At 45.0% G+C, this 14,996-nt stretch overlaps 1 protein-coding gene across 1 annotated transcript in view; it reads left to right on the top strand.

Moving 5' to 3' along the window:
* The window catches only part of RYBP (RING1 and YY1 binding protein), a gene marked incomplete at both ends in the record, with an annotated part of 30,697 nt that extends 16,554 nt beyond the window's left edge, over positions 1 to 14,143 (top strand). The window contains 3 exons of the mRNA XM_079540138.1: positions 10,010 to 10,186; positions 10,303 to 10,401; positions 13,891 to 14,143. Coding sequence (XP_079396264.1) covers positions 10,010 to 10,186; positions 10,303 to 10,401; positions 13,891 to 14,143 — 529 coding nt within the window. The remainder of the gene's footprint in view (positions 1 to 10,009; positions 10,187 to 10,302; positions 10,402 to 13,890) is intronic.
* Positions 14,144 to 14,996: the final 853 nt, after the last annotated feature.

The raw sequence follows: 14,996 nt of genomic DNA, 5'->3' as shown, positions 1-14,996 counted from the left end.
ATGGCTCCGTATAAATGTATGTTTTAAGAAGCTTCTGAAATGACGTACTGCCTTATGGGGTCTTTCCCCAGGCTGGGAGGAGCAGCTCCCAGCAGCAGGAGCCAGCCAGCCACAGGACGCATGTAGCTGTTGGCTGGAGCTGCTCACCCCGCACTGAGCAGCACACAGCCAGCTCTCTTGGGCTGCTGCTGCAGAGGAAAGGAGCTACGTAAACAGGGAAGCTGCAAAGTAAACAGGCACCAACCCAAAGCCGGCCCCTGTGCATCCCAGGGCAGTGAGGCAGCGGGTTCCGAGTGAACGCTGCCTGCTGTTGAAATGAACACGTGCAGCAGAGCTCTCTGCTTTTGTGCTTGTGCCATAGTGATCATTTCCATTCATCTTTTTTGTGATCCTCACAAGGTTGTTTATTTTGAGGAAATTTGTCTGAAAAGCTCGTGGTTCTTTAAGTTGTTTTTGCAGCATTTACTGTAAGTGGCTGCTTCTGCCTTTTTGACTTGGTGTGCCTCCAGCGTTCCTGGTACAGTAATGATTTTCAAGCAGCAAACTTAAACCTATGCCGCTTTCTAAGTTTCCACTGAATCTTTGAAGACTTCTGGGCACTGTATCCACATGTCAGGGTGCTGCTGTCCCTGTCCCAGCACAAAAGCCTTCCGTTGATCCTGCAACTTGGTGCTGCTGGGAGTCACTCTGGTGATTAAGATAAGGGAGGAATATTTTGTTTTTCTTCTCTACGGTCTGTTGAACCATTGGGCCGACCTGGGAGGCTTTGGCTCTATTTTCTCCCTGGCTTTGGTGCGGTGTGGAGGGCTGCACTCCTAGGAGTTGGCTGCTCAAGGCAGTGCATGCTGTTTTGTGCATTGTATTTGAGTAAGAACATGGTTCTGTTTTTAGCTTGCTTTTACTTGGAATAAACAATTAGCCACACAAATCCAGGAAGAAATTAGAAGAGGAAGCAGTGTGAGATGGCAGTATCTCACTGACTCATTTCTGCAAATCTGTAGCAACGAGTAATTTCTGTAATCTGGTAGATGTGCATCTCTGATGTGGTGTGATCTCGAGGATTGGAAGACCTCTACGTATTTTCCTCTGCTGTAGTCATCCTGGGGTAAGTCACTGCCACAGCTTCCCCACTGCTAGATGGAGATGAACCAAATTGATAAATACAGGTGGTACCTGTATATACAGGTGCTTGGGTGATGTGCTGTGGGAATACACGTGAAGCACCAAACCTGCCCCCATCTGACTGCTCAGTGATGGTTGTCAGGACTTTCATTTAGTAGTTCTGGTATTGTGTTTGGTATTATAAAAACAAGGAGCAGTGTTTATCAGCAGCAAAATACTCTATAACACTGCGTAAAAATTCTTGTATTTAGCTGTGGAGTTAGGAACCTTTTATCATTTTCTGAGTACTCATAAAAATCTGTAATGTGACATCAGATATAAGCATAGAAAATCTTGGTGTGTGGTACAGCATGCGGGGTATGAGAGGCTGGGAGGGATACACTGTGTGCTGTGATTGGGCTTTCTGGTGTGTGCTGCCGTATGGGGGAAGTGAAACTTCAGAGATACGTTGTGTGTTCTTCCATTTCCAAGAAAGCTCTCCCTGGCACATCTGTACTTCATTCGTCTACAAACCAGTTTTCCTTTCATTGCCCATCTTTGTTAGGAAGAACGTTAAACGTGCGCCTATCTGCTAATTGCACGTGGTCTGCTGCTTCCTTCTCAATAGAGTTAACCCCTGAATCTTCACTTGCAGGACCAGCCTGGAGCTCCAGCAGCATGCTGAGTGCTGTCACTGCTCTTGCCGTGTGTGCTCACCTCTCAGTGGGCAGCCGCAGCATTTGTGCACGCATCTCCTCATCCTGCAGCTCTGTGCAGCTGCTGGCAGTGCCCTGGGCTCAGTGTGTCCACTCAGCTGCTGCCTTGCATCAGGCTGCCAGTCCTCAATGTGCTGTGGGTCGGGCACGCAGCCAAGGGTGGCTCTGTGCCGGCAGGGAAAAAGCATCAGGAATCCCAATAATGCACGCAGCAGTCCCTGTGCTGCTCGGTCAGTGGAGAGGGAGCAAGTGAGCTGTGGAGAGATTGTGGGTATTAAGTGGGATGGGTAATGAAAGGCTGCTCGGGCACTGATGGGAGGCTCTTTAAATGGAAAATGACTTTAAGTGATGGTGCTGGGCTGGTCGTGGTGATTTGCAGCTGGCGTGGGTTCCTGGCTGAGCTGGTAGCTTTTAGCAGTGATAACCAGTGCTATGTGATGGAACACCAGGATTGTTTTGGAGAATTCAAAGAAAGAACTTCTAACAGAGCTTGCTCTCTTTCCCCCCTTGGAGTCCAGAAGGAGGGCAGCTGATTGTATCTCTGTATGTTTGTGTGGGTCTGTTTTATACAAATAAACGTTAGGTGAGGAAGAGCTGAATTGAAGTCAGTTCCTCCAGCCCAGGAGCAATAATTCTGAAAAGCCAGAGTGGTGCTCCTGGAGCTGCAGCGCTGATTTGCCTGATGCAGGTGTGGGAGCAGTGGCAGAGCTGCAGCTGGGGGCTCCCTGGGCTTCCTCAGCAGAGTGCTGTGCTCAGGCACGGTGGGTTTCACTCGCCTGTCTATGCTCTGTTCTCATTGTGTATCTCATAACAAGAAATAAGGCTCTAAGGCACATGGTCTCCTTATAAAAAGGCATGCTTGCTTGCATCCTTGTCTCAGAGCATCTGGTATTCCATGCAGCGTTAGGAGAGCACGCTGCTCCACTGGGCAGGGAGCTTTCCTCTCGGACCACAGGCAGCAACTGTTTCTGTGCAGAGTGTGCTGTGACAGAGCTCAGCTTCTCTCGTGAGATAAAGCCTTCCTGACGTAGCTGAATTAAAATCACCACCTTGCTCACTTGGCTCCTTCTCATGGCATCCCTGGAGATTTAGGGCCTACAGAGACTGTTCAGCATCTGCTGCAGAACAGGTAGCATCTCATTGTGCTGCTGTGTGAATTGAGCCTAGCTGGTAAATGATAGAGAAGTCTTTTTTTTTTTCCCCAAGCATACGGAGTGCTGCTGTGCCATGAGCACAGCACGATCTCACACCAATGAACTGGCACATCCCTGCACTGCAGGTAGCTCTGCAACACGGGGACTCCAGAGGAATGGCTCAGCTGTTGTAAGCACAGAGCTGTCAGCCTTTGTGCTGCCGGTGCACCTTGCTGCAGGATAGCAAGTTGGGGGACTGCTTGCTTTCCACAGGATTACACACAGCTCAATAACGAGTCCAAAAGGAAGGAGCATTCAAGGAATTGTTTTGTTGTAAATCTGAGTATTTTATTACACGCATTGTGGTCGCTGCCAGCTTTATGAACTGTTTTCCAATTTTTGCTAGTGAGAGCAGCTTATTTCTGACACGTGAGTGAAATCGCTTTGGTTTTATCATCCTTTGGGTGATAGCAGGTGAGTAAATTTTGTGCTGAGATCAGTGGATTTTCCCTGACAATTTTAGAAGTTGTAAATCAGGGATCGTTTGGTAGTTCTGCAGTGAGGTGTGTCTGGATGGAGGTGCCAGAAGCAACAGTGCTGCAGCTCTTGCAGTTTTGGTGACCAAAGGACATAGCCTAAGGAAAAAGAGTCAGTGATCTCAGGGCCATCATCTCAAGTTCAGACTTGGTGGTGTTTTTACGTTTATGGCTGCATCTGGTTTTGTATGAACTAGGTTGTGGGTTTTGTATATGACGGCGCAGTTGTCCTGCCGCTGTAGAACTTCTTCCCTGCAAAAACAATTTTAAGTTGTTGCAAAAGGAGGGGTTTTGCTCTCAAAGTGCAGTTTTGCAGAGGACTTTGTGAGGATGGTTCATCACTCCTGAGTGCAGCAGGAGCTCTCTTTGCTGCTCTCTGTGTTCGGGGTTTCGAGTTCTGTCCCTTGGCGGCAAGCAGGTGCACTTCAGGGAGAGTTGTGAGGGTGCTTCTGCAGTGACAAATACTCCAGCTATTCCTCAGACATCCCTGCTCTCTGGCTTTCTCCTCAGTGTAATCTGTGGGCTGATACTCCTGCTGCTGAGCTCCTTCTCCAACTGGTGATCATCACGATTTGTAAATATGCCCAAATAGTAAGGAAAAAGCCAATGCTGAGGCTCCTGGTAAGACGTAAGAGTTGCACGTTCCTGCAGGCATCACTGAAAGAGCCTCTGACACCACAGAGTGACGGATGGGCAGCAAGCGGGCAGCTTCCAGTAAATGCTTTCTCCAGTAGTGCTTGTGTTTAATTTAATAACCTTTTAATTCTTAATCTAAGGAAGGAAAAAAAAAAAGAAGAAGAAGGAGGGGTTGCCTTTGCAGTCCTGGCTGTGCTGTTTCTGCACATCGCTGCCCTTTGCTGCAGAGCACACAGGAGGCAGCAGGTGGGGGTTGGCAGTCTCTCATGGTTTGCTGGAAGCTCACCGTAGGTGGCCATGCATTTTTAAATGGACTTTATGTGATGAACACTGGTTTTGTGTGTGTGAAGTCATTTTCTTGCACTTTTTTCTTTCTAAAACATTCAGACCTAACACTGGAAGTCGTACATAATGCTTTGCTGTGTCCTCGTGTGTACAGCTTACAGCAAAGCCTGTCCTTCCTGTAGACACAATTGTGTCTTGCGCATGAAAACCCCAAACCTGCAACCCAAAATTAGATCTTCCTTGGGTTAATTTACTTATTTTTAAACGTCTACTTCAAACAGTCAGTGCAGAAGGAAAACTCCCCTTTTTCAACAGAGTACTGCTCAGTCATATGTTTCTTGCTGTTTGACCTTTTGTTTTTGGTACTGCTGCTGTCCTGTGGTCTTGCATTACACAGGGAACCTGAGGTATCTGTGCACAGCCCCTGTAACGCTGTGTAGTTGTACACTAAGAGATGAACGGACAAACTGCCCTTTTCTTGCTGCTGAAAAAGGCCGTATGGTCACCACAACTGAGCTGGAAAACACATGCATGGAGTGCTCATCCCGTTGTTTTTATGGCTTAATTTCTCTAAAGTTTAGGTTCTTTCAGGTGTAACGTTCCTTAAAGGAGGCAATTTTATTCTCTTCTGTTGGATGTGTCCATGGGTTGGTTCCTAACCTCTCTTGCAGAATTTCTCTGAAGTGGGATTTCTGTACCATTGTTCTGGCACTAGTGGTTTCATAAACACATCAATACTTTTAGCCTCGTTTTTCCTTTGAGCAGGAGAGACACTCATGTTGCTGGGATTATTAAAATAATCATGTACTTCAACTTTACACTGTGCTGCATATGAAACAGATTTCCTCAAAAGAAGCAGAGAGCCTCTCAGAGGTCTGCTGTATCACCACTTGCATCAAAGCTCGAACAGCATGAAATTACCCAAATCCTCAGTACTTCATGTTACATGAGGCTTTTGACTCTGAAATCCCACTTGATGCTACTTTCATTCTTCTGATAACAGAGTTGTAGGAAAGTAAGAGCAATTATAATTAGATCCACATTGCTGGGATTGCCAGAGTCCCTGTGTGTGCTGCTATGGCTGTAAAGCGGGCTGCAGTTTCCACGCTGCATCTTCAAGAGATGGGTGGTTTGTGATGTGTCGAGGAAGCAGGATCAGAGAAATCCCAAACAGATACAGAAATTAGGGTCACGTGAAAAATACAGTGAGACTTATCCTCCTTTATCCCCCTGCAAATCCAGCTCCGAGTAAATAGCACATGTTGAACGTGTGGTGTGATCTGCGTGCAGCGCTTGTGCTCTATTTTCAGCCCTGAAACGAGTTTCCAAAGGCGAGCCTGAAGATATGGAAGGAAGTGCACTGGGAGATGCTTGGCAGAACCTTAGGAGTACGGTGCTTCCTTGTTCTGGGAGCACAGCAACGTGTGGGAGCCCTTGGTGGAAGGAGTCACGCTTCGGGCGCTTCCTGTTGGTCTCACACAGTGTCACTTAATGGGACAGTCCAGGGTACAGCCCAGCTCTGTTAGGGAAGGGTAGGGTGGTCCTCTCTGCAGTCAGGAGTGTGACTCAGTGCTCCTTGTGGGCCCCTTACAACTTGAGATGTTCTGTGGTAGCTGGGAGTATTTGTGCGCAGCACAAGGTGAAGACTTGGGTGCCTGAATCATACTCTGAATAGCCAAATATGTTCAGCTTTCTCATGAATCACAATTTCTTTGCTGAAAATACTTTCTCCTGTGGTCAGCTGCAGTTGAACACTCTAATTAATGTGAAGCAATTGATTGAATGCACCTTTGAAAGCATAGTTTAATTGTGCTTACTTTTAGGGTGGAAGAAGCCAATTCTTGTCACTGGATTCTGAAAACACGGGCAGTGTTCACTTATATCATATCACTCATGTCATATCGAGATTGTATCTTCACAGTTGGGTTTTTACCCAGACTGTCACTTAATTAGAGGGAAATTGCCCAAGCAAGGCCTAACTTAATGCCAGGTAAAGGGAAACCATCTTGTCCTGGACACATACATTAACAAATTGTTCTTATGCTCAGCTGTTGGCATCACTACAGTAATTCTGCCCTTTTTGTTGCTAGCATGGAGCTTGGATGCGTTTGAGACCACTATGCAGTGTTGCATCTCTTCAAATACATTTATTGTGAGACTGGGATTTGTTAGCTGTGTTGTGTGCATGATGACATTGGACTAAATGATGAGATAGATATTGGTGTTCTGTTTAGAAGAGGCTGAGATGAGGTTTAATTTTTGTCGCCTGAATATGTTCATGGTTTGTATGATTTGTTTTCATGTTACAGACAGCAAGCTGGTGAGCAGATTTGGGATTAAAATGGTTAATGCTCATTTCTGAGGCTCTCTGTCATACAGAAAATTTGGAAGGGGCTTTAAGTTTCTGTTCAGGTTATTCTGCTCGAATGATAACTTATATTGAGATAATAGTGGTGTATTAGAGTTGAAGCATTCTCTTTGGAGAGTGCCAAAAAAAAGAGAAGTACCAGATGGGAACAGAATAAGGGACACTCAGCCACATTGTAATGTTCAAAAAGAAAGGAAAAAGAAATTTGGAGGAAAACAACAACAAAAAAAAAGGCAGCAAAGAGGGTTCCTTCTGTTTTTATGAGTTCATGTTCTGGAAGGGATGCGAAGTTGTTGTAGCCCTCGTGGGAATAGGACTTAGTTCTTCCCACTAGCTTTATGTCATTGCTTGCACTCAGGAAGGCAAGGTGAGTGGTGCCCAGTGTGGGCTGTCACCCAACATTGCTGCTGCTGCTCCTGGAAGGCTGAGCAGCCGGCGAGCTGCAGGACAGGGCTGTGCTTGGAGTGAGGCTGGGGTACTGCATACACATCTTTCAGTTGTGGTTACTATGGTTATGGCTTGCTGTGCTGGAAACATGCTGTTGTGCTTGCTTTGTTTGGCTTCTTGTGAAGGCCTCTAACCAGCGGGTCCTGGCTGGGGCAGCACTGTGGGTCTGACTGCAAGGTGTTGGTTACTGCTATTGCTATTACTGCTATTATGCCAGTTGTTGAACTGGTGTTCTGACTTGTGTTCTATTGTCAACTAAGGCCAGGCATTAAAAAGAAGTAATTTCCCCTTTAAAATTCAAATCTTTATTCAAGCAACATGAACCGTGTACGCCTCAGTAGCTGTTAAGGTTGAGAATAACATCACAAACAGCAACAGAATTAAAAACAGGGAGACATGGAAAGTGGTGCTCTTAGGTTCCTGATCTGGGACTGCCCACACACAGCCTGAGGTTCTGATTTACCTGCCCAGGGAAACAGCATATTGCTGAGAATGTGGCACGGGAGGCAGCTCCGCGCTGTGGGGTTAATCATGCAGGGAGATGGTGTTTGCCTTTCCTTTCGAGGTTCCTTGATGCTTGAGATTTTTCACATTACTTTTTAAGATATAGGAAGTGAAAATCAGGAAACAATGCACGAACATCCTTCATTATTATTATTATTATTATTATTTAATTGAATTAGCTGCTGGCAAGGAAAAATGTCATAATTTTCTGTTCCTGGAAGAGTGATGGGTCAGCAGGTTGCTTCAGACGAGCTGCTGCTGCCAGCTGCATGTGGCTGCATCTGAGTAACTTCTCTGTATAACAGAAGGCTTTGTTGCATGCTTATTCACAGTCAGCAGACACAAGTTGCTGTATACCAGGATTCTAGGTGCCAGGGTGCTGAACACCTCTGCTGTTCTGTAAACTGTTGCATAGAACAGGGAACTGTGTGGTCTGATCTGCAGAGCTTTCCAGCACGGTAATTATTGGTACACCATACTTACTGAAGGCTGAAATCCAGATTCTTTGTCCTCTAGAAAACGTACGCATTTTGTGCTACAATCTGCACAATAGTTTCTGTACTGCATGAAAAATGCAAATGGTGGTGGTGGTAACATAGATTTCCCCGATTCCAGCCTGTAGACTTGGCAAAAAACTTGTTGTGAAATCAAGTGTTAGGGTAGATGTGGCTCAGCATACATTTGTAGGAAGAGTAGCCACACCAGAGATGGCTCTGGAGGTTGGTGATGCGTGTTGCTGGAGCGGGCTGACCAGGCTTCCCTGTTTGCAGGACAGCAACTACGAGTTCCCCCTGCGTGCTTGGGTTTGTGCCCTGTAATGCTGAGCAGGACCAAAGACCAGGGACCAGGTAATCAGCAGGGCAGCATTAATGATGTAGGTGATGATCAGACTAATAGGGTTTGTGTCAGGGTTCCAGCAGCAGTCAGTGGTATAACTGCAGTGCAGAGCAACCTGGGAGCTGTGTGAGGGTCATGGCTCCCCATAGTTCCCACTGTCCCCAAGTTGGTGCAGATGTCAGCTGTGTGCTGCCTTGAGAGTCTTCCCTTAACCTGCATGAAGCTTGAGCTGTGCTTGTAAGCAGTGTAACAACGTGGACGAACAACAACAACTGTTGCAATTAGAGTTCAGCTCCTAATAGACTTGACAGCTCTGTTTCCTTCCTCTCCAAAGCCACAGGGAGGGTGTAGGTCTTTGTGGTGTAATGGTACTGCTCTGTACTGGACCAGAGGGTGAGCTGGCAAGTTGCTGAGCTAAAAGTTTGGTTGAGGAATGCGGAAGAAACCAAGGTATGAATTAGTTGGGACTGTGGGAGCATCAGGTTCTTGCATGCCTTGGTGGTTTTTGTTTAGTTTTTTGTATAAATCATATTTTGAAATTGTCTTTGCAAGACATTTTGCTTACCTGTGTTGTGTTCCCTCTCTCTTCCTGGCTTCAGCCTGTGAATTGTGTTGCTGTGCATTGCTTGACCTGTGCACTGCTTGGTGTCCTTGCTCAGATTCGAGCTCTTGCGGCAGTCATGGCATAAGCTGGTGCCTTGCCTTGGGTTGCCACATGTTGTGATGGTGAGCAGCCATTCCTCCTGCCCTGTGCTGAGGACCTCACTGTGATTTGGAGGAGTTGACTCTTTTGCTTCTCTTTCAACCCATGTCTATATCCCAGAGCTCCACTCAGGGCTTTCAGACAATGGTGTGAGGACAACGTGCCGGGGGCTGGCACAGCCTTTCTCCCCATAGGGTACTGAATGCCTGTTTGTTTTCTGTGAATTTCAATCCTGGCACTTGGGACAAAGCCATCTCAGTTACCTTCTCTTGTTCTTTGTTACATGTACTGCTTGCTGCATCAGTGCACCAGAAACTCATTTGAAAAAGTACAGCTGGAGCCTGGTATTTATCAGGGAACTGACTTTTGTCTTTACCTCTGTTCCTTCTGTTGAAGAGTAGCCCATGCAGTGTGGTTGGCAACTTCTTGGAAGCTGCTTTTCACTGTTGTCTAAATTTGGGCTGTGTTTTCATGAAATGGGTGGGAGAAAGGGAGCATTATACTGAAGAGTATTAGATGAGGCTGAAAATGGTGGAACAGCAGTTGGGAGCATTTCTTAATTTGAACACTTGTGTCTTGTTTGGTAGCAGCAGTAGTACTCAACATGAAATGAGGGCATCCATGTGGTATTTCTTAAGTGAGGTATTCTTCCCCAGTTGCCGAAATAAATCTTTGCGGTGCTTTCTGTAAAGTAATTGTTGCTTTATAAAGTCTGACTACAGATATCTCTATTACCATTGTAGAAAACCTAGGATAAACTCTCAGTTGGTGGCACAGCAAGTTGCCCAGCAGTATGCAACCCCACCACCACCCAAGAAGGAGAAGAAAGAGAAAGTGGAAAAACAAGATAAAGAAAAACCTGACAAAGAGAAGGAAATCAGTCCCAGCGTCACAAAGAAGAACACTAATAAGAAGACTAAGTAAGTTTCAAGGATGCAGTGTTAAATGTGGTGTGACTTCAGCAGTGCTGTGCATCGATTGATTGATTTGAATGTTAATCTAACACAATCTCCCCTCTTCCTTCCCATTCTTACAGACCAAAGTCAGATATTGTGAAAGATCCTCCTAGTGAAGCAAACAGCATACAGTCTGGGAATACTACAACGAAGACAAGCGACTCAAATCACACTTCAAGGTAACTTTATGGACAATATTAAGCTCTAAATATTTGAGAATTGTATTACATAGCAGACACTGCTCTTTTGGTGGGCTGACAGTACTGTCTAAAGGACAGGCTCTGGTACAGTCAGTATGACAAGACCTTCCTTGGCTGTGCATGTGTAAGCTCTCAAACGCTCTTCTGGTGAGGACAGATTCAAGCATTGGAAATGCTTGTTCTGTTAGCCACTCAGTTCTCATTTCATTGCTTAAATCATATGACACTCGGGCAGTAATGTGTCTTGGCCGGACTGAATTCATCAGTCATCGTACTGATCTTGATCAAATTCTTGCCACCATTTGATACCAGTAATGAAGGCTAACTTTTTTTTATTTCCTTACCTGTAATTAAGTCACGGTAATTGTCGGGTAATTCCCTGAGTGTGCTGGAGTTGAGGCTGTGTGAGCAGATTTGTGGGAATCTTGCTATCAGCAAAAAGCATGAGTGGTTGGTTTTGTTTACCTATCTGAAATGAGCAGCTGTTTTTGGAGAGAGGTTTGATCCTAGTCTTGCCTACACTGATACTCCGTGCTTGTTTTCCTTAAGTAGTGTCTTGTGCTCTACTTCATAAATCAAAAATGGGGAATCATAGGTTTTATGTTCTTGAAGAGCCGCTGTGGTGAACCGAGGCAACATTAGTTAGCTGCAAACAGTCATGACGTACATGGGAAGTATGATTTCCACTGTTGTATTGGCATTAAGATTGGCAAGACGTGGCTGCAGAAAACTGTCTTGGAAGACTGTAAATAATAGAATGAAAATGTTTAACAGTGGCTGTCCTCTATAGAGTAATTCATTTGAATGTAGGAAAGGTGTTGTGAGATTTGTTGTGCTAAAACGAGAAGACAGAGCTGTTGTGGTGACTCCTGCCAACTGTCTTCCTCAGTGCCCAAAGATTTAAGGCTGTATTCTTGGGCTGGTTGTAGAAGTACAGCTTTATTGCAGTGATTTTTCTTTTTTTCTTGTTCTGTTCGAAACAGTGCTTCCTTCAAAGCTTAGGATGCTCGAGTCTCAATGCACTTGACTAATGAGATAATGTTATGTTGATAGATTGCATCAAATAATTGTTTTCACTCCTTAAAGGAGTCATTCTGTCGACTGCAGAGTTATCTGATTCATGTTTTGTGACAAGACTTTGTCATTTCTAATTAATCCTTAGTAGTATCAGGTCTACCTGGACTATTTTTAAGGGGGTACATAATCTTCTTTGAATATTAAACTCTCTTTCAAAGTGCTGAAGTGGAACCCAGCTTACAGCTCAGTGCCCTCAAGAGCAATTGTCAGTCATCTTTTCAAGGCCCTGATTTTTACAGAGTTCCAGGTTACCTGTTTTATTGGTTTTCATGCCCAAGTTCCTTAGCGTTTTTTGGTAACTCTCTGAAGGAGTCCTGTTTGAACTCCTGGTTCCGTGCTTATTTCTGACAGAACCTTTGTTCATTATGCATTGTCGTGCACTCTTTGTTTTGAATTGCATTTCTTACTCGGCCATAAACTTTTTCAGCTATAAAAGAGGATGTGGAGCATCAGCGTGTTTGGTCAGTGGTGGCTTTGGAGAAGCTGTAGCAGGAGCGAGTGTTTGGTGCTGTCAGGAGGTGGAGGCGGCAAGGTCTGTTTATCTGGGCCAGCATTTCTTGGGCTGAGTAAGAGAGAAAACAACTGCCCCAGCCCAATTACAGGAAGAGCTGGGTTTCCTAGAGGAACTCAGGGTTTCAGGAGGAAAATACGTACGTGTACTACGCTTCCGGGAACGTTTACCACTGCATTCAGTGCTGATGCTTTGGGGCAGCGCTCATCTGAGATGTTATCAAAAGCTGACGGAAACCCCAGAAGTTGCTGAGCTGGCTGCCCTTCCTTGTCACCCACAAATGAGGTGACATCATCTCATCTGGTCTGTGGTTACGTTACACTTGCTCACTCTAGCAAGTGTGTATGTGCAACGCGTGCATGTGGGCGTGCGTCTCATTGCTGCCGGGTGGAGAAGACTGGGAAGTTTTACCCGTGGGTATTTCTGTGTGGTTAGCATTCTGGTTGTGTTCTAAAGCTATTAGAATTGTTGCTCCTGCTGTACTTGTTAGAAACATACAACTTGTTGTATGAAACACCTTCTCGGTTTGATATGAAAATATTGCTTGTGCTGTAGCAGCTTCATTTTTGTTAAGGAAGTCTGCAGCAGTACAGTTGTCTATCCCTGAAGCTGTACATTCATCCTTAATGCTTCTTTCTATTCTGTCTAGTTCTGGAATACCACGTGGATTAACTTTTTAAGGACTTCCTTCTTGTTAACTTAGCACTGCGAGCCAACGAGTATACATGGCAAATACAAAATCAGCTTAATTTTCTTTTTTGTTTAGGCTGCATTAGCCTAATATGCTGCAGACAAAGAGAAAATTGGTTTAAAAGCTGCAGCTATCCTTCCCTCCATCTCTTGGAATAAGGCAGTTCTCAGCAAGCTACTTTTCACTGAAGTATAAAGACTCTCCTTTTTAATTTCCCTACTGAGAATATTCCACTGCTTAAGTCTGACCTTTAATTAGGAGGAAAAGCAGTAAATTGCAGCAGTTGCTGAAGCTGACTTGGAATTGGTTGGCAGCTGGAGGAGTGTCCAAGGTTTCTTGTATCAGAGCTTTGGACCAGCCCCTGAAGCACACGTGGATGTCAGCTTCCTAGAGTCTAGACCCTTATTAGCTGCATTACTAATTGAAAGATAGCACAGCATGCAAATTACTGAGATAATCCTAAGCTATAAATATCAGTTTCTTTTCTATTTTTTTTTTTTTTTTTCCTCTAACCCAAAGAGCTAGCTGTAAGAAATGTTATTGTGTGTTCTGGATGTTATTTCCAATCTCTTTGTTTCCAGAGGGAATGTTCTGAGCGATTTCACACACAGGCTGATTGGGCATCTGATTTGTAGAAGCTTGAAGCCGTTGGAAGAGGAGCCAAGTTGTCCCAGTGCCCGTGTTGTTTGCAGCTGCAAAGCTCCAATATGGGAATGAAAGAGCAGTGTTCAACTGCTTTAATGTGGCTTTGTACTGTGGAGTCACAGCCTTGTCTCATAACATCAGGGAGCATGGGGAGATGGAGAATTTAGATAACAGAACCCTTTCATCCTCCCTTTAGGGAGGAGATCCCTGGGTCTGCCTGGCTCTGGTTTAGTGTCCTGCTTTCTGGCAGAGATGGTTGAAGATAACTGTCAGCAGCATGGCACCGTTTGCTCTACATGACAGGTCTTCCCCCTGGGATGGAACACCCTGCTGCAGAGAGCAGGAGGTCAGACCTGTGTCCTCTGCTGCGCAGCTTTTGCTGCTGCCTGGGTTCTCTTCCCAATTATTACAGTCTGTGCAGGCAAGTGGAAGGAAGGCCACCAAACTTGTTGAATGCTGTTTTGTTTTGTTTTGTTTTTCTAATAAACTCTTACTTTCTCATTTGTTTTCATTTTGTCCATAAACGTTTTCTCATTTATTCTAGACCCAGACTGAAAAATGTGGACAGAAGTACTGCACAACAGCTGGCAGTCACAGTGGGAAACGTCACGGTAATTATCACAGACTTTAAGGAAAAGACTCGCTCCTCTTCCACGTCATCTTCTACAGTGACCTCCAGTGCAGGCTCAGAACAACAAAATCAGAGCAGCTCGGGCTCTGAGAGCACAGACAAGGGCTCGTCCCGCTCCTCCACGCCAAAGGGGGACATGTCAGCAGTCAATGATGAATCTTTCTGAAAGTTGCACATGGAGTTGTGGAAACTATGAATCAGGGTATGAAATTCAAACACTCCACCTGCCCACGTTGCTCACATCCTGGAGAGCCTCTTCTGTGCTTGAACACACTTCCTTGGACATCGACCTCTTACTGATGCAACCAGGATAATTTCTGCTTGCCGTGGGCATCTGGCCACCAAGGAATTTCTCACCCTAATGATTACTCTTGACACTTTTATGTATTCCATTGTTTTATATGATTTTCCTAACAATCATTTATAATTGGATGTGCTCCTGAATCTACTTTTTATAATATCTGCTGTGCACAATTTTCCATGAACGTTACGACTTTTGTTTTGGGATAGGGAGCGGGTGGGGAGGGAAGGGGGCTTTATTTATTGCATTCACAAACTCCATCCTCTCTCAACATATCCTTTTTAAGTTCAGTTCTTCTTCCAGTTATACTGTGTACTATCAGTTTTGATATAAATTATATATAAATATATATATAAATAAATATATATAAAGGGTTATTTGAAACCAATACATGGAAACGCTGGTGCTTGAAACACTGTGAAGTGAAAACAAAATATTGAGCAGTTAGAGATCTGAGACAGTCCCCTTCTGTGAAAGTGCTGAAACTGAAATGGAACTGGTCGTAGGTGAGGAGCGTTCCTGGAGGTTTGAACCTAGACAGGACCCGTTTTCTTGACTTGTTCCTTCCCCATTTCTTCCCTAAGCAATGGCTAAAGTGTACTGAACAGAGTTTGGATTTTTATACCTTGGGATGTGAAATCAGAGGATCGCTCTGGGGCAGCTCGTGTTTGCACTGGAGTGACTCGGACTCGGCTCAGCACTTTGCAGGTTTGTGTCC

The sequence above is a fragment of the Tetrao urogallus genome, assembly GCF_951394365.1.
Source record: "Tetrao urogallus genome assembly, chromosome: 10".
Classification (NCBI taxonomy): domain Eukaryota; kingdom Metazoa; phylum Chordata; class Aves; order Galliformes; family Phasianidae; genus Tetrao; species Tetrao urogallus.
The sequence above is the reverse complement of the archived record's forward strand: the minus strand, read 5'-3'. Positions and strand labels throughout refer to the sequence as shown.